Source organism: Fonsecaea nubica (genome assembly GCF_001646965.1).
Source record: "Fonsecaea nubica strain CBS 269.64 chromosome Unknown Scaff74, whole genome shotgun sequence".
NCBI lineage: Eukaryota > Fungi > Ascomycota > Eurotiomycetes > Chaetothyriales > Herpotrichiellaceae > Fonsecaea > Fonsecaea nubica.
Window position 1 is genome coordinate 99,025 of NW_019173747.1, and position 21,890 is coordinate 120,914.

Here is a 21,890-nt window from a genome sequence, read left to right on the forward strand (position 1 = left end):
GTATTTTCTCTCCGCCGCCTGTGTTTGGCCATGTTATTTATATAGATGTTGCATATATAAAGGCGTCCATTTTTGGGTGGTTCCTTTTGGGTTTTATATTCTTCTGACTTCTGTCCAAGACACATCCCTTTACCGAGTATAGGTAGGTTCTTAGCGGAGTATTCTCTACTTTGGAAAGTGACCATCGAGAATGCTAGCATAACATAACATAAAATGTAGCCTCGGTTAATCATGAGATGAGATGTCTAGGTCTCTTTAATCTTCGTCCTCCTCCTCCTCTTCTTCTTCTTCTTCCTCCTCCTCCGCATGATGAAGAGTGACGAAGGGGGTGCGAAAAAGGGGGGAGAGACTCTATATATAACTAATAAACAGATACAAAAACCCTCTGGCGATTCATGTGTCAGGTATTGATAGCTCTTGGGCGTCCTACTTGGCTTGAATTGTATGCACGTGCATATGTGTATATGTACCATACATACCTATGGAGGCACCCATATTCTCGTCCCCGTTGCGCTGCGCTCCCTGGCGCCCGCTCGATTGACCAGTCTTGAAAAGGGAAGAAATTCAAAGAAAAATCCAAGGAGAAAAACAGAATCAAAATCATAACCAAAATCGTGCCTTGTCTGTGTGTACTCGGTATGTGTCATTCGTTCATTCATTCATTCCTTACTCTCAAGAGATGTTTTCCATCTCTAAAACCACCTGCAACATACGACATAATCCTTTCATTCGACGCACGCGCGCCCACAACTCGTCGTCCATAGTTGCTGGCTGAGCCGAGCCGAGCTGAGCTGAATCATCGGTACGGCTACACGCGGGGTTTCTTGCGGTACTTTGAAATCAAGTCGTCGCTGAACAAATGGTTCTCGCCGCCCAGCATGCCCGCCGTCACCATCTCGTCGTCGACGAGCTCGCGAAGCATCGAGTCTAAAAAGCTGCGTTGTTCCCGGATGAATGCCTTGGTGGCCTTGGTGTCGAAGCGGCGGGCTCGCTTGCCGTCTCGGATCTCCTTCAGGTGGGCGCGCACGCGCTCCTCTAGCATCTCGAATCGATACTCGGCGTACTGCGAGTAGAGCTCGCGGAGGTCCGAGATTGGACGCACCGTGGTCAAGACGGTGTCGTCCTTGATGAAGGCAGACTTGGGCCGGAACGAGGTCACCATCGAGATGCGTTCCGTGGTCCCCAGGGCCCGTAAGGCTTGGTGCTCGATGTAACGACCTTGAAGGACGATGGCATTGCCCTATCATCTGTCAGTAAGGCTGACGACGATGACGACAACAACAACAAGGACACGGCAAACAGTATGCAGTCTGGCTTGGGTGACTTACCATTGCTGGACCGCGGACCTTCATGATCTCGCCCGTCCCCGTCCTCAACGCCGTCTCGCCACCCACCATGTTGGTGCAGTCACTGAGCATCGTGACACAGACAAAAGGATAGCTGTCTGTGTGCCAGTCGACAATAGGCTGGTCGTCTTCATACGGACACCCCGAAACACCTTCGTCCGCTTCTCGATGCGATTTCTCTTCCAGCGCTTGCTGGACGGCTTCGCTTTGTTCCTTGGTGTTGCTGGAGATGTTGATGTGGGCAATCTCAAGGTCCATGGCGGGAACCAGTTCGACACCGGCGATCTTGGACACAATCGAGAGGACCTCGGGGCTTCGCCAGGCATCATATACAAATGGTGCATATCTATTCTCCATTCGTCAGTAGCCTGTCTGCCTCAACGATGATCCTCATGGAATGACACATACTCGGGAGCAAACCCTCGCAGTTGGCAGTGTGCCAACTCGCTAGAGTACTTGCAGTTGTCCCACACCGGCTTGCTCAAAACCTCCGCCCTCATCTGCTGAATTGCTTCCGCGGTGAACAGAGGAAAGGGCTCCGACACGGCATTTGGCGAGACTCCCATGTCAGAGAATCCTATCTCCTTCATCGTCCATATCTTGTTAGGGGCTTGGTAATTGAGATGCTTCGCTGCGTCAAAGGTCGGTCCGCTTGGGGCTCTGGGTGCCATGAGGTGCAGGTCTGATCGTTTCCTCTTCACGGTGCCAAAGGCTGGTGCTTCTGGAGCAAGAACATCGGCTGAAGCCATCTCCCTTGATGATGTCGATTATATGTACTTTGAACGGACCACTAGCAAACAATTGTGACGGGTGGTGACCACTATATAGTGCGAAATGAGCAATCAAAGCAACCGGAAGACGACCGTTTTGTGAAGAAAGGACAAAAAGGTCAACAAACACTTGATGATAATGAGACGTTTGTACAATCAAGCAAGAGGAGTCAGATCTTATACCAACGCTCCTTTCAGTCACTCTTCAGCAAACATGGACCCTCCTAGGTAAGGTGTATGTGGCTCCAAGCAGCTTTGAATAGGCCACGCCAACATCAGATACCACTAGGAGTCCGGATGAGGTTTGAACCCAGAAAATCCTCCACACTGTCGACCGTTAGCTCATGGGATCAGATTGTGCAAGCAAGACACAGTAAAGAATACTCCACCAGATAGGGCAAGGACGGAAAGAAACAGTTCTGGATTGAGGGAAGCGAGACGTCCAACTGCAGGTCAACAACTGTCCACAGCGTCACAATTCGCTCACAGAGTTGCCCGTCTTATCAGCCGGCCAACAGCCCTTATCATTGATCTGCCTATCGGGAAGGCTTGACTTTTGAAATGCTCGACAGGTGTGGATCGTGGATGGCTTCCATCGGTCAGGCTATTGCAGGCGCCCGTTGGCGAAAGCTGGGGGATGTCTGAAAAACAGCTTGTGGAGACCATCAGAGTGCCATCACGACAGACAGACAGACAGACGACACCTCGTCTTCCACGGATGGAAATTCTTGCTTTGTTTGGATTAAAAACACTGCCCATTGCCTGCTGCATTCTTCTCGACCCCGGTGACGGACCTGGATCCTGTCATCTTTCACATGTGTCAACGTGCAGCTGTAGGTTTTTCTCTCTGGCCGCACCGAAGTGCCTTTCGGATGTTCTTCCATCCAACGGTTCTGACAACGGTGTGAACAGAGAATGCATATGACATGTGTACATCACCATGGACCACCAAGGTGAGGAACATGGCGGATAGGTGTCAATTTATGGGACCATAACCGCAATATGTCTGATGAGGCAGCCCAACTTTATGTCGGTGTGACTGGTGAACATCTCTAAAAGGGTTCCTATTATTCATTTTGCAGCCAACAGCACACGCAGAGAGGGGTCCGACAGCATCGCTTATTGACCTTGATGGTTGTGGATAACCCCCGCTGTGAGGTGGTGTATGGATCTGTTGACCAGATATGGTAACGTGCCGGGATGGGCAAGGAGCTGTCTCTGGGCCCTGTGTAAGATCCGTTTGGCCAGATGACAGAATCCACCTCTGAGAGCTCGCTGAACTTTCAAGGCATCCTTGCTGATCCGGTCGACACAGGGAAGTGCGGTCCACAGTTGCAGATGCTTGCACATTGTCAAGGTTTGATATAGGGATCAACCATCAAGTGTCCTTTGTGCTTTGTGCCGAGCATGGGTGAAGATCGTGAATTGGGAGGGTAGTCAAGGAGCCGTGTAGAACAATCAAGGGGTGCCTGATGCAAAGCCTGGATTGAACTGCTGTTTACGAGTCAGTTACATTTGGTTAGTGGATTGAGCGACGGTCACCCCGAGAAGGATGCGATCACGCTGAGGAGAGTTCATCTTCCATCCCACAATCCAAAGATAGGTTGATCCTGAAATAAAAGGATAATACACTAGAAAGACGTACAAGCAGGGAACGCACTAAGGCCTGGGGACAGGTCAGCGGAATTGGAAGTAGCCTGCAATACTGGTAGACTGCGGCTTGGAGGTGGGAGGGTAGAGGGCTGGAGGGGTAAAAACAATGATATATTGTGGAGGTGGAGGGCTTATCGATAACGCAGTTCGGTAAAAGCTTCCCGGTTTGCCTGTCAAGCCTGTTAAGCGCAACAAGGTTAGTGCCGTCTGTGCCTCACTAAACTCATCCGCCCAGTCGGTATCGCAGGCACGCAGCCAGCAGTGATCGACGCTTTGCATCAAGCACCTGCAGCTACTCTGGCAACGCTACCCTGTTTACCAAACATCAATATGGCCTCTTCTGCGCAATCAGATCAGGCTGCTTCTTCGGAACCACAGATTGATGCTTGGGAGAAATCAAAAGCGACCTTCCAATCGTATGCACTTCGCAATAACACGCTCAGAGACATGAACCCTGCTAATGTGTGCCCCAGGAAACGAACATCCGAGTATTACGATCCCTGCCAGGAGTTTGCGAACAGGAGTATAAAATGCATGCACAGGAATAAAGGAGACAGGGAGATGTGCCAGGACTACTTCAAGTGAGTGATCCCATTTGGCGATGCTCGTCGCCACAAAAGGCCCGCCTTCATCGAGGTTGGGTAGCGATGGGATGCATGCCTCAACTGCGAAGAAAGCGGTACGGCATGAGGCTAACAGCACGGTCACACACACAGAGCCTACCGCGACTGCAAGAAAGAATGGGTATGACAACTCGGATCCAAGAACATCCCGCCAAAACACTGACGAATTTGACCAGACTGCGAAACGGAGAGCTGAATCGGGCTCGTGGTTGGGGTGATCACTGAGGTCATTTCTTGGTATTTTGGGAACTCTGAGGCGAATATGGGAGGATTGTACAAAAGCAGAACTGATACCCTCTGTCAAGGCATAGCGCGGGAGTACATATACATGAAGACCCGAAAAGAATTTCTACTCCAAACCACAGTACGAGAGCTGGGCCCGTGCCGGACTACATTGTAAGAATAGGCAAAAAAGCACCAAAGAACGCATCTAAAACTCCTTTAGAGTACTCTGACTCGGATCCTACGAAAGACCAAGTCTCACTTTGCTGTAGCCAATACCTGTAGCTTCCCAGGTTTCTGTTCCTGCCTGACTCGCAGGGTCACGCAACATTGGATTTCAGCCTTGCCCACACAATTTCCCCGCATCGTAAACTTCGCGCTCATAATTCCTCCTCGAGGGCACGGGTCCCGTTATTCCCTGAACATGTCCGATCCAAGCGTCAGCGAGCGAAGAATACGGCCGATTCAAGATGCCGTTGCGAGTGCGAACTGGAAGCAGGCACTGCAACTTTGTGACAAATGGTTCAAGAAAGGTGAACGGTCTGACAGGTTTCTGGTAAGGGTTTCGGTATCGCTCACTTCGTAGAATAACCTTTTCTAACCGTGACAGGCCCTGAAAGCCTTCGTCCTGGTGAACCAGCCAGACAAGACCCAATACGACCGAAGCCGGGAGGAGGTTCTGGACCTCTGCAAGCGTACACCCCCCCTCACAGAACCAGAAGCCATCTACCAACTTCAAAATGCTCTCAAAACCCTGTCGCTACACGAAGAGAGTCCGAAGCTCTGGGAAAGGGCCCTCAGCGTTAAAAAGGATGACAAGGACTTGTACATGAGATGGCTCAACCAAGCAGTTGCAGACAACAACTGGAAGAGTGCTCAAAAGGTGTGAACATATAAAACCAAACCAAGCAAAAGACCATCCACCTCAAAACAGCAAGAAGGGACTGGCTGACATGGGGCCATCCGCCAGGCCACCATGGGTTTGCGGAATTCCTTCTCCAAGGATAGAGACTACGAGTTTTGGAACATCCTCATGTGCCATCTGATACATATGCAACAAGACCTGCCTGAAAAGGAGCGCAGCTTGTTTGGAACCCTTGCGTATCGCATGATGTCCAAGGCCGCGGAGGCGATACCTAAGAATGAGGTGCGTCTTGAGACTGATTTTCGGTAGGAGCGTCGAAAGACTTACCGGTCAGCAGGAACAAGCATCTTCTTCCACGAAAGCAATCTCGGAATCGGAAGAAATTGCGTTGCTTGTCCAAGTCTTCAACGCCACGGGCCATGGCAAAGAGACGGTCAAACTTTTGCAGGGACAGTCGCTGAACATGCAATCTCGAGTCGGCAAACAGGACCCTCAATTAGTGCTCTCTCTACTGCTTGATTCTTTGCAGGTATCAGAACAATGGGACGAGGCTTTCAAAGTGTGCCAGGATCTGTTGTCCCAGCCAGAACACCAGTCAGACGACCGTATCTGGGAACTATGGCTTCAGTCACGATCAAAATTACCAGAGGGCAACGGGTAAGGCAGCTGGAAGACAACATATGGCTACATTGCGCTGACATCTACGCAGGCTAGATACACAATGCAAAGAGCTCCTTGGTTCTGTGTGCACCATCAGGCCGATTGTCCGCGCAGCTTACCTCGCGAAGCTGAAGTTTCAGCAGACTCAGGACGACGAAGCCGATCAGGACGGTCTACTGCAAACTTGCAAAGACTATTTCGAAGCGTTTTCATCCAAACCCTTTTGCTTCGATGATCTGAAGAAGCCTCTCCAACACCTTGACAAGGCTCATTTCGATCAATTTCTGCACACAGTCTCTAGCCATGAGGGCAATCTGGAACGGCTGTTCGGCCTTAAATTGGCGTATAGCACACTTCCACCAGATGCATCCAGCTCGGAGCTCCTCGAATTCACGCACAGAGCATTACAATTATACCAGACGTCCTTGTCCGAGAGCCCTCCGTGCCCAGAAGCAGCCCTCCTCGCAGTTCTCGCAATCCTTCGAATTGCTAGCAGCAAAAACTCGCCTTCGATGGCCCTGTTCGCCGTCATGGTTCTTCAAATCACTCGCTTAAAATTCGAAGATTATTACATTCTGACAATCCTGCTGGTTCAGCTCCAGTCCCATCTCGGATTACTTTCTTTAGGTATGGACAACTTTGTGAAACTCAGTGTCAAAAATCTGCAGTGGGAAACAGTTGGACATTGGATCCTCACAAGAATATCCTCGTTGCATCCAGCCTCTGTTACGGCCCTGCAGGACGAATTTGACCCGCTTTGGGCTGTAGACACAGGACTTACAGTTCTGGAGAATGCGGATAATGCTTTGGTCAGAGGAATTCGCGAAGGCTTGCGATTTAACAGTTACTCAAACATCCAGAACAGCGTGAAGATGCGGTCGGAGATTGAAAGCAGCCTGGTCAAGCAGATCTATGCCATCGAGGAACGGAAGATCCGGCGATGGCGAGGGGAGCCTAATGACCATACAGTCTTGCCACTAACAGACCCTTCGAAACCCCTTGTCGACAAACGAGATTTCGGGTATATGCCTGACTATCGTGAAGAGGACGATCAACTGCTGGCGAAGTTTCGATGCGGACCTCTTCCGAAGGAAAGATGGATACACGCCATGGCACTGTTTGACAATATAGCCACTTATCTGAAAGCAGAGGTGGCATCACACACTTCCCTGATAGCAACAGCGTACGAGAACCTGAAACAGGCGCAACTCCACGTGTCCTGGCCTGCTACAGAAGACCTATCGGCGGAAATGACAGAAGCTGAACAAGCCAATCTTACATGCCTCAAGATTCTCGCCCAGGCAATAACTTTATTCAAAGAAGGCAGCATCACCACGCCTCAGGCATCTCAACAGAACACCTCCACATCTCTTTCAGACATCCTTTCCGACCTCAAAACCTGGCTTTCGTCCGCACTCGCGAGCCGCAGGAATAGTACCTCTGGGTCGATCATTGCGGGGATTCGTGTGCCATCGTGGGAGGATCTGCACGGAAGCTTCACACAACTTGAGACGTTGCAAGTCATTGCAAACCTCACTTCCCTGGTGACCAAGAAGACCCAAAAGTCCGCGAAATCTTCGAAGGCTGCTTCAGACTCCATCTCCAAGGACATGATCTCTGAGATACAATCACTCATCACCGACCTCGAATCTCAAATCCTGACAGATGTCCGGGAGCTGAAGTCATCAATCAACGAACCCGGCGTGCTGGGCAAGCTGGTCGACTTGGGAATGGCACGACGCGGCAGCGACGCCGAGGGGAGCGACGGTACCGAAGGAGACGTTCTCCCTAATGGTGAGAAGTGGGAGAATTTGATTGAGAGCATCTGCGACGAAGTGACGATGGAGACGATCTGCGGGGAGATCAAGGACAGCTGGGACGATGCACTCGATGGGGTTTTGGGCGGAAAGGGCAAAACTCGAGTTGGGAGATGAGTAGGAGGCCAGCGAAGACGAGCAGAAGAAGGGGTTGAGGACAGAAGAGACGAGAAGCGGGATAAATGGAGAGACGGATGCAGATGGGGAAGAAAAAGCACGGACTACCGATGAGCAGAGGTACTGAATACCGTATTAGGGCGACTGGGTTCACATTTGTTCGTTGTGCTCTACACTTTATACCTAGGTACCGAGTATGCATCCTCCGTCTGGGAGATTAGAGCTTCCTTTGGCACGTTATAGAAACAGGAGCTGCTAGACACCCTATATGTAGACAGACATATGACATATGTGGGGCGCTCGCTCTCTCCCTCTCATACACCCTCTCTCATTGAATGTAAGTGTTAGTCTGGTGAAGCTCATATTCCGGGTGTACTACGCACACAGGTACGCAGAGACAGATATACAGACAGACAGACAAATAGAGAGCGAGAATGCGGAAGCAAGGGAATCAAGAGAGGCATCACAAAGCCCCCAAAATTTTCCATACGGGAAGAGTAATAGGAACGCCATATGCCGTTTACCCGTTTTCCGTGTGTGTGCTAGATGCTGTTCGCGCACGTATCCTAACCCTCCGGCCTCCTTCTGCTAGTATGCGTTCTTGACATACGACACAGACTCCAGGCTCTGCTGGTCGATCCCGCCATTTAGTCTTGCCGCCCCTTCAGGAGTCTCTTCGTCACCTTGTCCTTCTCAATGATGTAGACGTGTGCGCCCCAGCCTGACAAGGCATCTCGATCCACGGCGTTCAGTAGGGCTTGCGAAATCGTTTCAAAAAGGTCCTCCGGTTCCTGGTGACAAGCATCGTTAGACTCGACATTCCGGCAAGAATGGGTTGGAATATACGCCCTGCCGTGGCTTGCATGGCAGATAGACAAGAAGTGGTGTGTAGGGATTGCGCATAGATGTGTCTCACCAAATCCGGCTCCCATAGTCCTTCACACGTTCCAAACAGCTGGTCACTCGCGGTGCCTGCCACGATGAAATCCTTTGCAAAATCAATGCAGCCTATACTGTCAAACCCGCAGATGAATGGTTTGCCCGTCGTGTGATTTATCCCTGCAAGCACTGGGCTCACAAACCAAGGTCCAAACCGCCGCTCATACAGTGAACTGCTGACCAGGTTGGCCAGTGTCTGAGGGGAAATGTTTCGTTCTTCGCGTAGTCGATACATGTTGACCTTGTACCGGAAGGTGTCACTGACTGTTTGTACATCGGTCGCCAGTCCCGTCAGGCCGAGAAAGACACTGGGAGCGTAATTGAATATCTTGGGGAAGTTGTTTGACACGGTCAACGCTTGCATGCCCAGTCGCAGGTCGCAAGCTATGGCAACGCAGTCCTTGCCGACCATCGCAACACACGCACCACCATCTGAATCACATATTAGATACTATAGGAGCAGGAGGACAGAAGGGAGAAGTACTGATGTCGAATGGAGAGCTCTGTAGTGGATTGGTTAGCATTGAATTACGGCTGCGTTCTGATGCTGAAGATTGCTTACCATCTTGCAGACGAGAAAGATTCAAGCAAAGGGGAAGGAATAGGATTAAGACAAGCAATCAACAGGGCGTTGAGTCGAATGGCGGATGTAAGTGACAGGATCTGGATAACTATCGATCCCAAAAGGCCGGAGAGCGATGCGCAGGCACAAAATGCAAACGCGTTTCCGCAGGCACGAGGCTGATGCTCAACTGAGGCTAGTGAGGCTCAAACTGGAGAAGCAGGCGCTAGAAGCTACAGGGGCCAATAGGCGGCAGTCTTACCTAATTCCTCCGCCATGACGCTTGGTGACGCCGACCCTCTTTGCCTGCGGCACGCCTGTACACGCCTATGGCCATCTTTCGCCGCTACTGGATCGTTAGTAAAGCTGCAACAGCATCCAACACATTCCATGATATGGATAGCAGCCTGCAGCCCCATCTGGGTGGATGAATACTTTCTAGCCACTTCTACCAAACACTCTACTCAACTTACAAAGCCCGACCATTACAGCTGCTATCCAGACCATCCAACTCCCTTCAAGCATAAGAGTTATCCCCTCCACGCAACCCCACCAGGCTGTCGCCCTGACGATCGAACATGGCTTCTCACGTAGTGGTGATCGACTCGACGGCTCGAAGAGCCACAATAAAGACTACCCCGGGTAAGAACCTGAGCGAGGTTCTAGAAGAGGCGTGCACGAAATTGGGAGTCAACGCCGCTCAATATGGTTTGAAGTACGTTTCATCCCATGGATGCCTGCGCACACCCAGGTTGACTGATAGTTGCTTTGCAGGCATAATAACAAGCCCGTCGACCTCTCCAGAACGATTCGCCTCTCGGGTCTTTCCTCGGGCGCAAAACTAGAATTGGTCCAACTCTCTAAATCGGCCGGCGTCGTCTCAATAGCCCTACAATTGCCGGAATCAGAAGCAAGAGGTGTACCTAACGCCAGGCTTACAGACAAGTTTCCCAGTTCGACCACATTATGGCTTGTGCTCAGGAAGTTCGAAGCCGGCGTTGCGGGCGGAGGTACTCCCAGTACTCGGAATTTCACTGCCAGAGGGGTACCATCTGCGAGCCAGGGCAGTTCGGGTGGTGGCAGACTGTATTATGAACAGCCGGTGATACAGGTCATGAACAGAGAATTGGCGTCGTTTACGGACCTACAAAAATCTCTAGCACAACTAGGTCTCAACAGCGGTACAGCTCTCTTGAGGCTGAGTTTTCGGACAACTGAAACTCCGCTAGAGGAGGCCATGGCGCAGATACAAAGCTATTTCGACTCGGTCGAGGGAACAGCTGCTCAACCGCCGCGCCAACAAGAGACTTCGGCTTCAAGTGAGCCACAAACTGGATCGGCCGGGACTCAGCCAGAGTGGAATGAGGAGAGACCCTCGCAGCTCCCTCCTCAGGCCCAAGAAGAAACATCAACATCATTACCTTCACAACCTGAAACTTCCAGTTCGTCAACGAGTCGTCCGGTCTCCGTGTTCCGGCCGCCGAGCTCATCCACTCCTTCGGCCGCCCTCATGTCTCACAACGAAGCGGACTATACCCCCACAGTTGAACACGCCCAGGTCCACCAAAAACTGCTACAGCAGAACTCAAGAAATGTGCGGCTACCAACAGAAGCCGAGCTTGCAGCCCAAGCTCAAGAGGAAGCAGCCAAATGGGCTGCCGTAAAGGAAGTCGAGATAAAGGTTCGATTTCCCGACCAGAGTGCGGTTAGTGCCAGATTTGAGCAGGGCGACACCGCAGCGGATCTATACAACTTTGTACGAGAGTGTCTGGAGCAGCAATACCGAGCAGAGCATTTCATGCTTCGAAATCCTGGTATCAGAGGAAAGAATGAAATCATTCCAGACGACAGCGCGAAGAAACTAATCAAAGATCTTCAGCTCAAAGGGCGAGTGCTAGTCACATTTCAATGGGATGACCATAAGGCCAGCCTTCATGCGAGGAGCGTAAAGTCTGTACTGAAGGTGGAGTTGAGGGAGCAGGCCCAAGAAGTGAAAGTGCAGGATCTCCCAACTGTGGATGTCGAGGCTGACGAAGAGCCTGGTATCAAGGTCAATCTGGGGACTAAGGACACAAGCGAAGGGCCCGGGGATGGTAAGAAAAGGCTGCCAAAGTGGCTGAAGGGTTTGGGCAAGAAATAGTCCACTTCAATGAGAACAAATGTACTGGTCTTCTGGCGTCTGAATCACATGTGATACCTTTGAAGCTTGGAATGCGCACTGCTCAGACAAAATCCAATACTGACTTCTCGGTGTGAGGTTATAGACAGGGAGTATACCCCTGTGTAGTTGCACACTCGCCGTTAGCTGTGTTGGTCAGATGAGTACGATGCAAAAGGTACCTACCAAGTACGAGGTAAATCGGGATGTTCAGCCTCGTCAAATACGCTGGGTTATCTCCGACAAGCTCCGACGCTAGTAAACTGCCGAGGATCCCCCGCCCACAATCGCATTTTCAGTTTTGTCAAGCAGCCCGCACCGAAACTGCGATTGGGAACCATCTCACCAAATTCAAGTCTACAACGCCCGTCTACAATCTCCCTCGTCGATCGATTTTGAACATTTCAAGATGCCGTCCGAAGTCACCGATATCAAGCAATTCCTCGAAATTGCCCGCAGAAAGGATGCTAAAGGTGCGACACAGCAACTCTGAACCAAATATCATTTCCTGCGATAAGTTCCTCTTCAAGTGTGGTGCCTGCACTGCCAGTGCTCCTGCGCTTGACAGAGTACCTACGACGCAAATAATGCCCTGAAACTCCCTCCGAAAGTCCATGCTTTTGGTGAACACAGGCACTATAGACAGCGTCACTTGCCGTACAATGAAGCGCAGTCCCAGTGATTTGCTAACTCTGTTACTGCGATATGTAGGTGCCCGCCTTAAGAAATCCTCAAAGTCGAAGGACATCAAGATGAAGATCCGATGCAAGCGGTACCTGTACACCCTGATCCTCAAAGACTCGGACAAAGCCGACAAGATCAAGCAGAGTCTGCCGCCCAGTAAGTCTAGCCTCATCCCCAGTGCAGCTTTGAAGAGCGATGTGTTTGTGGGGCATATTTGTCGGGTCTGAAGTGCGATTTGTCTGGATTGGATTGGAAGAAAGTGGCATAACTCGCAAAGGGCTGCCAGCACCGAAGACCTGCCCGCCGATGGAATTCATGCCCTTCCCGCAGTGGCCCATACATAAATATCTTGCGCGAACTTGGCCCTGGCTAACATTCATCTTTCTACTTACAGCGATGCCCTTCGTCGAAATCGGCAAGAAGAACAAGAAGCCCAAGAAGAACTAAAGGTCTTTTGCTTATTGCCTCCAATATCGCTCAACTTGGTCAAAAGTGGAGGGGGGATTATTATGGTATCCACGGTCATGGATGATGGACAGAAATGATGAACCACATTTTATTTCCTGTGGACCAATTGATGAAAAACAAAACCAAGAGAAATGGATGGTGTGACTAGGGACTAGGGACTAGGGACTAGACTTGAGAGGAGCTTCTCGTCTGCCTGGGCTTTGTAAGGCCACGAGAAGAATCAGATGAATTGAAATGGATGGACATGGCTGAAAAGGCGGTCGGACATCTTGTGGAATGTTCAGAGAACTAGGAACTAGGGGCGAGATGGGATGAAAGGCCTGCGGGTCTGAGGTGCTCTAGTACCTACCCCGTAGGTAGTCTACGGCGCACACATTGCTCGTTAGACTCGCGAGAACATCCTCGAGACTCCAGACATGTTTCGCAATACACACACAAAAAAAAACCATTCTGCACCCTAATGGGCACCAGGCGCTGCGCTGCATACTTGTAGTATCATAGGCGAGGTAGACCCATACCCTTTCAGGCCCTTTCTGTTCCATCCGCACATCTACCCTCTCCCTCTCTCCTGTCCCTGTCCCTGTCCTTTTCCGTCCGCACGGACCTCACTCCCTATTAATGGCACGAATACCGCGCCTCGCGATACCCCACAAGAAACCCCTTGCGCTCTGCCGTGTCCGCCGCCGCCACCGCATCATGATCACCCTCGACACGCGCGATCAAATCCCCCAGTTCCGCGCGCGACAGACGCAGCTCGTACTCGCCAAAGTAATTCGGGTTCTCGCCCGTTTTGCGGAACGCCAGACTCTCAAAGAGGGCAATGCTCCGGAGGTTCGTGCCGCCGATTTTCACGGAGAGGTGCATGAAGTGGGCTTGTTGTCTGGGAATTGTGGTCGTGGTCGTGGGAGAACCAGGAGCAGGTCCATGGTGAGAGTAGTCCTGGAACTCGGCCAGGATCTCGCGCTCGTGTTGGGTAATGTACTTCAGAAACGCGAGCAGCGTGGCTCGGCCGTACCCCTTGCGTTGTTGGGCCGTCTCTGCGATCATGAGTTCGAGTTCACCTGCCACGAGGATCTCGCCCCCGCCCTCGCCCTCGCCCTGGGCGGAGTCGTCTTGGGCCGGGGCGGTGGAGATGAAGAGGTTCACGTCTCCGACCATGGCGTCGATCTCGCGCTGAGTCTCTCCATCGCTGCTCTCGTGACACTCCACCCCATCGGCGTCGGCGCAGGAGTGTGGTTGACAGACGATAAAGGTCAATTTATCCCCATCGTCGCGCCAGCTGCGTTGCATGGCATATTCCTCTTCCAGCGTCAGGGGTTCAGACGCCGTGGCTTCTTGGATTTCCTAATTTTTCTCAAACTGTCAGAACCAAAAAAAAAAGCCAGTGTATTATCTTTTGTTGGGTCCCAACCCCCTGGCTAGAGGGGCAGGCGTTGTTGATATCAATACGTACAGGATCCTTCATCCATCCGTGGTATTTGGGCACATGGTGCGCCGAATAGGGTACCAAAACCACTTTCGTCGTGGAGACGCCTATGTATGTACACAGATAGGTCAGAGGAGGAATAACATTTCAGAAAACTTTTTGAGCAAGGCGGGCGAACTCGAGGCAAGACGGCGATATCCTCAATACTCACAAGTATGTTCGTTGATGCGCATTGTCTAGATCTATCCATCATGGTATCATGGGTTTTGCGACTGTCATATCATGTCATATCATCACATCATTCGGTACTGTACTGTACAACAAAGATATCATTTTGTGTTGGATGAAAACTCCGTGAATTTCTTTTCGGGGCAGGCGGAAAAGTTTCCGGGTGGTTTTGATATTACAGTCCTGGCCACGATTTTCGTCGCATTTGATCTAAGCAGGATCGTGAATGTCAAACCGGACTACCTCAACCTCCAGCGTCTCGGAATCGACCAGCACAAGCTCTCCAGTTTCGTGAAAACGTGGGATCGCGATGAGTCGGACTTGCTGCCCGTCGGGACCGTCAATGACCGTAGTATCAAATCTCGGCTGGTTTCCCACGAAGAAGACGTGCGGACACTCTTCAATGACAAATTGGTCGCGATCTTGGAATGGATAGCACCAGAGGGTATCTGGAGCGGTTGGGGCGCCACATCGCCAGCGCAACATGCTCGCCATGACCTCCAATCTCCCGTCTGCCCCTTTCCCTTCCGGACCCCCAAGGTCCACGTACCTGAGGATGTCGTCCACAGGCTGGCCGCTGTTGCCCATGAATCGCCAGCCGTCCACATCGCCATCCCAAGGGTTCGTCACACTGTCCAGCCATCCTGGCTCCTCTTCTTCTGGCTCGGCGATATTAGTGGTGGCGTAAGCCCGAGAGTGCGGCAACATGGCTGGATGGATTGGCTGTTGCGGTAAGCTTGCATTTGCGGGGTCTTGTTCGCCTGACATTATTGTAATTGGGATGCTGGGGAGGAGCTCGGCGAGGAACTGGTCGAGATGGGACGTTGGTGTGGGATTGTACGAAGCCGCGTCGTAGCCGTATCTGCGGTTTCCAGGCTTCTTGCCGTCTTCAATCGACATTTGATGACCTGAAAGCAGGTCGGACGCGATAGAATTGCCCGCAATTATGAGGCGAGAGATTTTGCTGGCTTCCTCCCGATCGTCTTCGTCCAAGGCCTCTGCAAGCAGGAATTCAGAGAGAAGTGAAACATTCAGTGTGTCAGCCTCGGTCTCGGAAAAGTCAAGCCCGCTGATGAGAGCGATCTTCTTTCGTTGTTGATCGACCTGCATTCGTGTGTCTTCCTCTTCGTCCCGTTCCCATCTCTTGGGCTGTCGCGGTAGGTCAGGGATGTGTAGATCCAGCACGTCAAAGTCTCCATTTGCGGTTTCGGTACCCAGCACAGCGACAATGACGCCGGTGACCAACAAGCTGCTTTTTAGGGTTGCTCCTGCTAATCGAAGTCGGCCAGATTCGTCCTCCAGCATGATCTGTGTTTCCCCATCTGCAGTCAAGTATGACTGTCGCGGTGGTGCGCCTGCAACCCAGTGCTCTTTCGATATATCCTCCAGAATGTTCGGTTTCAGAGGCATGTCCATGTAGATTGTTCCCACAACCCAGCACAATTGGCCTTGACGGACATCTAGCACCCTGTCCACTCTCTGTGCCTTTTCTCCTGCGATCTCGAAGTCGGCCCAGTCTTCTTCAGCAATCTTCTCCACCACGGGTTTCAACTTGGCCAGGCGCAAAAAGTACATGTCACCGAATTGCTGGTGGTATTGTTTGGTGTCGCCTCGGGATAATCGGTAGGAATAGAGGGGATCGTAGGAAGACGGGGCTCTTCGTCTCTGGTCATATTTGTCGTCCTTTTGCCAGGGCCGCAGCAGACTCTTTAGAGGAGCCATTTTCACAACACTTTGAGAAGTGTCGCCGAACTGAGGCGTTTGTTGAATGTATTGAGCGTGCTTTGAGGCTTGGTTCGTTCACTGAGTGTGACATGCGGAACACCAACGCGTAAACGTGGAAAGGCGCGTCTCAATTAACAGGTTCGCGACGATGAACATGCTCCACCGTACCGCGTATTTCCTTCTCACGCCCTGATCCGTGGTCCGTACAGGTCCTCCTCCATTTCCATACAGAACACACTTTTGGCTTTTCTGAAATGGTGGTTCTACCATCTCATGTGTTGGGGTCCTGTCCCTCTGGCCTTTCCTCTGGTTCGTGCCTCATGCAAGACTTTGGTGTTCACTTAGCCTCACTTGAAGGCTGGAACTCGAGAGTGGTTCTCGACTCAGGTGCCATAGATGCCCTTGGTCAGAAGGGCGTGTGAAAATGAAGCTCCAGGTAAGTCAGATGGGACCTGAAGGACCTCAAGGCTTTACCAGTCTTCCCGGGAATTATTTAAGTCGTGCATGTTCGGTCTGAGTGTTCGTATATCACATTGTTCAACATCTAGATTCTTTACCTCCAACAGCAGTCCAGATTCACCACGATCACGAAGAATACCACCCCTCTTAAATAGCAACAATGGCCATCAGAGTCTTCTCGACGGTCACCTTGACCCTTGCCCTCGCACTCCAAGTAACAGCTCTTCCACGCCGCATTTTTCAACCCAACAGAACCGACATCACGCACCATATGCCCGTCCCTCGAGATACCGCCGCACGCAGTAGTGAGGAGCAATGGGTCTGTGTCAACGAGGATTTGGAGCTTGATCCGGTGGAATGTCCCCCCGGCACACCAGGTGGGATCCCCAAAGCGGTGGATCTTTACAGAGTCCGGATCGGATGTAACGGTCTACGTTGTCCCCATCAGTGGGTTTTTGTCGATGCCGGCCTGCCGAGATTCAACCACACGTGCCCGCGACACGCGGTCGCTGCGGCGGCCAACTGGCGGAACTGGTGCTTTTTGGAGCCGCCCTTTTACATGGAAGCCGCCGCGTGGTGTGTGACGGGATCAGAACCGGTCGACCTCACGTTGGATGGGCCCAGCATCGACAGGTGCTGTGGTGAGTGGGTGAGCGTCAAGGATCCATTCTACAGGGACTATCCTACGGTGCAGCTGCCCGATCTCAGCATCGTGCAGAACAAGATTGTGGACGGAGAGGAGATGCGAAGGGTGCTCAAGCCCAATGCGTGGGAGTTCAACATTGACAACAGCTACTGTCGAATGTGGATGTCGGAGACCGAGGCCCAGTACCAATACTTTATGCAGAACCTGGCGGCGTGGGATATTGACGATGCGGATTTATTGGGTCACGGTGGCCCGAGATTCAACATCAAGTGGGACAAGGACCAAGCATGGGGCCACCTACCGCCCTAAGCTGGCAGTGCTTTAGGAGGGATACATGGTCTTGCTATCGTGTTGGTTGGGGAGGTGAAGCCTTTCTTGTAAGATCACATATAACTGAGGTAGCTTTACGGAGAGCAGAGCGACAAACACCCAGTGGGGATCGGATCAGATGTATGGTTGTATGGTTGTATTCTGGGCGGTGGACGGAGTCGCCGGCCTCTGTGTTACCTGTCTATCTATAACAGAAGAACAAAGTTCGATACTCTACCATATCGATCGATCCTTTAAACCCACCCCCTTGTCCAAACCCCTAATTCCCCCTATCATGCATCTCGTCTACACCTGTAGCCACAGCTAAAGCTACAACTTCGGCTTCGCCCTCAGCCACATCCCGTCAGCCTCTGCGTGGACATTCCCTTGTCCGTCCTCGATGACGCCGTGGACCCAGATCTTGCGGCCCTCGGCCCTGGTGATCCACGACCTCGCCATGATGGTCCCCGGCGTGCCCACGGGTTTCTTGTACGTTACGTTCAGCGCGACGGTGAAGGTGGCCAGCCGGCTCGGCATCTGGTGGCCGATGATGTTGCCCATAGTGCTGTCCAGCACGGTCGCCACGACGCCGCCGTGCAGCGTGTCCGGGTGCGCGTTCATGCCGGTCCCGAACGTGTAGAAGCGGCGTACTTCGCCGCGAGTCTGGCTGTCCGTCCCGATTCCCGGCCCCCGGTGGGTGTCTGCACTGTCGTGGACGGGAGGCCGGTACAGCGACAGCAGGTGCGTGATGGTCTTGTCCGTGTTCCACGTCTCGGCCATCAGCGAGTGTCCGTTTCCCGGCTGCATCAGCGTTCGAGACATGTTCACCCGCCGAAACGCCGGGTCTGACACGTGCGGCACGCACCATGGTATAGAGCGGAAGTGGTCCAGCAGAGTCGACTGCGGCGTTGGTGGCTCCGCGCCACCGCGACGAGTGTCGGTAGAGCCCATGGTCCGACTATGGCGAGGGGGGCAGCTGCTTTGTGACGCTGCGAAGGAATGAAATGAATGGTATGGCGGTTTCGTGTATGGTGCAGGACCCAGTACTGGTACCTAGTAGTGAGGGCAGTAACGGGAGTGATGTTGGTCGTGGTTATAAATCGGTTGGGATATCGATAGCCTCAGTCAGACCTCACCACGACATTCATCCTTCCTCGCTCGGTAAATGTTGCTCGGCCACTGGTCATAGTCTCCGTCTTCATCAAAAAGAGTGATCAGGTCTTCTTTATCAAATGGTGTATGGCATTGTTGAGGACCACCGAGGAAATTAATATATGAGTCGCGCTATCGGTCCAACTTTGGATCTTCTCGCCGCGTTTACCTCGGTCCAGGTTGGCAGCAAGTCAAGTTCAATAATCCGCGAATCCAATTCAATTCGTCAAACTCTCAATCTGCAAATGGGAGTATTAATAACAAAAATACAGGACAATAATACCATCAATGCTTCGTGCCTTCAAAACAGCATCCAGTGCATTCTGAACACTTCGGGCACAAATATCGACTGCGCACGCGCGATCTCTTTCTTTCTCTCTCTATACACAACTGCACCCACAGCTACTCACTCCGTCTGTGTTTCGAGCACTCCTTCAGGCTCGTTCACTTCTTCGGTCCCGGATTCTCTGTCTTCCATCTCCTCTCGGTGTGACCCCTGCTTCTTCGAGTGGCCTGTGGATTCGGAAGCTTCCTTTTCTTCTTCGCCCCCTTCTGAGGAGGTAGACGTCTCCTCTCCCTCGCCGTCTTGCTGAGCATCTTCCGTCTCCTGCTCGATCAGACTCGTCCACTCGTCGCCCTCCGACTTTGCGTCTTCCTCGGCTTTGCCCTCCTCATTGTCCTTTTCTGCTGCACTGGCGCGCGCTTGCTGGTACTCGCCTTCGTCAAAGTACCTGGTCCCTCCCCAGATCCATTCGGGATGTCCCATGCCACGCCCAATATCCGGGATCGTCATGGGAGGCATCGAATCTTTGGAGAAGACACTCAGAAAATCCTCCTGCCCGGTCAGAATGCGAGGGATGTTTTGCCGTATCGAATACATGATCCGCTCACTCCATCCTTCCTCGATCACCTGGACATCTTCTAGCCCGCGGATGTCGCTCCCTCGATTTGACGCGCCGGCTGGTTTCGAAATGCCCACGACCGTGGGGAACGGTGCGATGCAGGTGAAATCCAGTGTGTGCCGGTTACACATGGCTCCCATGCCATTGTCTACCGGGTCGTTGAAGGGCACCATGCTCTGCGTGAAGACAACCTTTTCCGCGCCACGGAGGGAGATGGCGTATGCCGCCGTACAAGAATTCCAGTTCGACCGAAAGTAGATCCGGGTCTGGAAGTTGAGGTAGTCGTCCGAGTCCTCTTGCCAGACGGACATGTCGGGCTGAACGAATTCCGACCGCGACCACGGCGGCAGCACCGTCGGGTCGTCCGTCACGACGTACCTCCTGTCGTTCTCGGGGTCTGTCTGCGCTGCGCAATGCCCGAACCAGATGATGTCCCAGTAATCGCCGTACGGCGATAGCGGCTTCTCGTCTTCCGGCTGCGCGGTCACGAACCGCGTTGCTTGTGCCGCCTGCATCATCTGGTACTTAATGGCCAGGTCCCAGTCCGCGTCGTCTTCGAATACCAGAGCGGACTGGATGTTGTCCCGGAGCATCTCTTGCATGACGTTCAAGTGTGCTCGCCAACAGCCCGTGGCGCCGGCATCCTGTGCAAAGCTCTAAATGAAGCCGCCCAACGTTAGCTGTGTTCCGACGAACCAGGCATCGATTCAGCCGCTCTGACTGCAGGTCAATAGATAGGTAAATTCAGGAGTCTTACGTGTGGAAGAGCCTTGACTGACACATCCGCTCCTGAGACCCCGTCTCGGACCTCAAACGAGATATTGGACAGCCGTGCCTGCAGACTGAAGGCGTCTCGCTTATCACTCCTCTCCGGCATGGAGATGACAAAGACCTTTGCAAAGCCCAACGTCGAGTTCATGGCGTCTTCCATGCTATTGTAGTTGTTGTTGTAGTTGTTCGCGGCTGCCGCTGCTGCTGCTGCCTCCTCTTCCTCCTCTTCCTGCTCCTGTTGCAGCTGAAGCTGCCGCTGCAGTTCATCCGCCTCGACCGCCTCCTCGTCAAGGAAGACATCGGCAACCCGCACATCCTCGATAGCATCGTCCGGCTGCACGTCATCAAACCGGCTGGACCTGTGACTACTCCCGGTCCCCAGACCGAGTCCTCCCCTGTGGATATTGGTGTTGATATTGACGACGTCGTCGTGGCGGTGATCGAAGAGCCCCAGATCCGCCACCGACGGCGCGTCAAAGTCCGGAAACGAGGGCTTGAACCGACCGACGAACAAGAACACAATTGTCAAGGTGATGGCAAACCCGGCGACTTCGAATCGTGGGAACATGACTCTTTGCTTGAGAGACAAGCGGGAGAGAGTGAAAGGAATGAGCGAAGGGCCGAAGGGGTAGGGGTTCGAAGAACACAGGGAGATATTGGTGCATTTTTACAGTTACCGCAAGGTCTCGTTCTTGGGACATGGTTCCATCGCGCCCTTTTTCGCCCTCTGGAGCGTGGGATATCAAGGGAGCATGTAAGTGAGCGAGCGTGCGAAGCGAGGGCGAGGGTGTGAGGGAGGGAGAGGGAGGGACACGTAGAGGGACCGAGCCATCCCTTCGTACGCGTTCCTCCTCTGTCACGTACGCGCTGCGCTGTGGAATGTGTCAAAACTCGACCAGCCCTTTTGAAGAGAATGAAGAGCCCGTACCACGTGCACGAGCCATGACATGGAGTCATGGAGTCATGGAGTCTTGAAGATGGGCATACATAACATGCCTATGCTTGGTCGAGACCCCCATTTTCGATCCATCATATCCAGTCGAGAACCTCCAGACGTGCCAGCACCGCCCCTTTTAACTCGCCAGCCTCGTGTGAGTATCAAGTCCTCCCTCCCTCCCTCCCTCGCAAGGGGCATTGAAAGTCAACACGCGCTCCCATTCGAGGCTGTCTTTGTCTTCTTTTTCATTCGTAGTCAACAGGCATCTGGACAACCCTTTGTTTCGCCATTTGTCTCGGCCTGATCCCCCGCCTGTCTGAGACAATCATCCACCCCCGGCACGCACAAAAATTTGACGGACAAAAACCACCCCCTTGCGTCAACACCAACGTCAACACCAACATCAACACCAACATCAACACCATCATTGAGATTGAGATTGAGGATGTAT

The 21,890-nt window shown here is 52.4% G+C and overlaps 10 protein-coding genes across 10 annotated transcripts; 4 read left to right on the top strand and 6 right to left on the bottom strand.

Annotated features, from left to right (window-relative positions):
- Positions 1-808: 808 nt before the first annotated feature.
- AYO20_08834 (hypothetical protein) lies at positions 809-2,095 on the bottom strand (the record flags this gene model as incomplete). Its single annotated transcript, XM_022647109.1, has 3 exons — positions 809-1,240; positions 1,329-1,692; positions 1,755-2,095. 3 exons carry the CDS (start codon positions 2,093-2,095, stop codon positions 809-811), a joined length of 1,137 nt encoding a protein of 378 aa, XP_022496934.1.
- A 2,943-nt stretch (positions 2,096-5,038) lies between these two features.
- Positions 5,039-5,503, top strand: AYO20_08835 (hypothetical protein; the record flags this gene model as incomplete). The annotated part of the gene is made up of 2 exons (XM_022647110.1): positions 5,039-5,170; positions 5,225-5,503. The coding sequence occupies 2 exons, from the start codon at positions 5,039-5,041 to the stop codon at positions 5,501-5,503; spliced, it is 411 nt and encodes a 136-aa protein (XP_022496935.1).
- Positions 5,504-5,590: 87 nt separating this feature from the next.
- Positions 5,591-8,073, top strand: AYO20_08836 (hypothetical protein; the record flags this gene model as incomplete). The annotated part of the gene is made up of 4 exons (XM_022647111.1): positions 5,591-5,761; positions 5,817-5,954; positions 6,009-6,136; positions 6,189-8,073. The coding sequence occupies 4 exons, from the start codon at positions 5,591-5,593 to the stop codon at positions 8,071-8,073; spliced, it is 2,322 nt and encodes a 773-aa protein (XP_022496936.1).
- Positions 8,074-8,720: 647 nt separating this feature from the next.
- Positions 8,721-9,424, bottom strand: AYO20_08837 (proteasome subunit beta type-3; the record flags this gene model as incomplete). Its single annotated transcript, XM_022647112.1, has 2 exons — positions 8,721-8,864; positions 8,990-9,424. The coding sequence occupies 2 exons, from the start codon at positions 9,422-9,424 to the stop codon at positions 8,721-8,723; spliced, it is 579 nt and encodes a 192-aa protein (XP_022496937.1).
- Positions 9,425-10,152: 728 nt separating this feature from the next.
- AYO20_08838 (hypothetical protein) lies at positions 10,153-12,863 on the top strand (the record flags this gene model as incomplete). Its single annotated transcript, XM_022647113.1, has 5 exons — positions 10,153-10,289; positions 10,349-11,667; positions 12,089-12,205; positions 12,444-12,572; positions 12,811-12,863. The coding sequence occupies 5 exons, from the start codon at positions 10,153-10,155 to the stop codon at positions 12,861-12,863; spliced, it is 1,755 nt and encodes a 584-aa protein (XP_022496938.1).
- A 636-nt stretch (positions 12,864-13,499) lies between these two features.
- On the bottom strand, positions 13,500-14,543 carry AYO20_08839 (hypothetical protein; the record flags this gene model as incomplete). Its single annotated transcript, XM_022647114.1, has 3 exons — positions 13,500-14,228; positions 14,338-14,417; positions 14,522-14,543. 3 exons carry the CDS (start codon positions 14,541-14,543, stop codon positions 13,500-13,502), a joined length of 831 nt encoding a protein of 276 aa, XP_022496939.1.
- A 205-nt stretch (positions 14,544-14,748) lies between these two features.
- AYO20_08840 (hypothetical protein) lies at positions 14,749-16,260 on the bottom strand (the record flags this gene model as incomplete). Its single annotated transcript, XM_022647115.1, has 1 exon — positions 14,749-16,260. The coding sequence occupies one exon, from the start codon at positions 16,258-16,260 to the stop codon at positions 14,749-14,751; it is 1,512 nt and encodes a 503-aa protein (XP_022496940.1).
- A 622-nt stretch (positions 16,261-16,882) lies between these two features.
- On the top strand, positions 16,883-17,677 carry AYO20_08841 (hypothetical protein; the record flags this gene model as incomplete). The annotated part of the gene is made up of 1 exon (XM_022647116.1): positions 16,883-17,677. The coding sequence occupies one exon, from the start codon at positions 16,883-16,885 to the stop codon at positions 17,675-17,677; it is 795 nt and encodes a 264-aa protein (XP_022496941.1).
- Positions 17,678-18,007: 330 nt separating this feature from the next.
- AYO20_08842 (hypothetical protein) lies at positions 18,008-18,628 on the bottom strand (the record flags this gene model as incomplete). The annotated part of the gene is made up of 1 exon (XM_022647117.1): positions 18,008-18,628. The coding sequence occupies one exon, from the start codon at positions 18,626-18,628 to the stop codon at positions 18,008-18,010; it is 621 nt and encodes a 206-aa protein (XP_022496942.1).
- Positions 18,629-19,235: 607 nt separating this feature from the next.
- Positions 19,236-21,070, bottom strand: AYO20_08843 (hypothetical protein; the record flags this gene model as incomplete). The annotated part of the gene is made up of 2 exons (XM_022647118.1): positions 19,236-20,387; positions 20,489-21,070. 2 exons carry the CDS (start codon positions 21,068-21,070, stop codon positions 19,236-19,238), a joined length of 1,734 nt encoding a protein of 577 aa, XP_022496943.1.
- Positions 21,071-21,890: the final 820 nt, after the last annotated feature.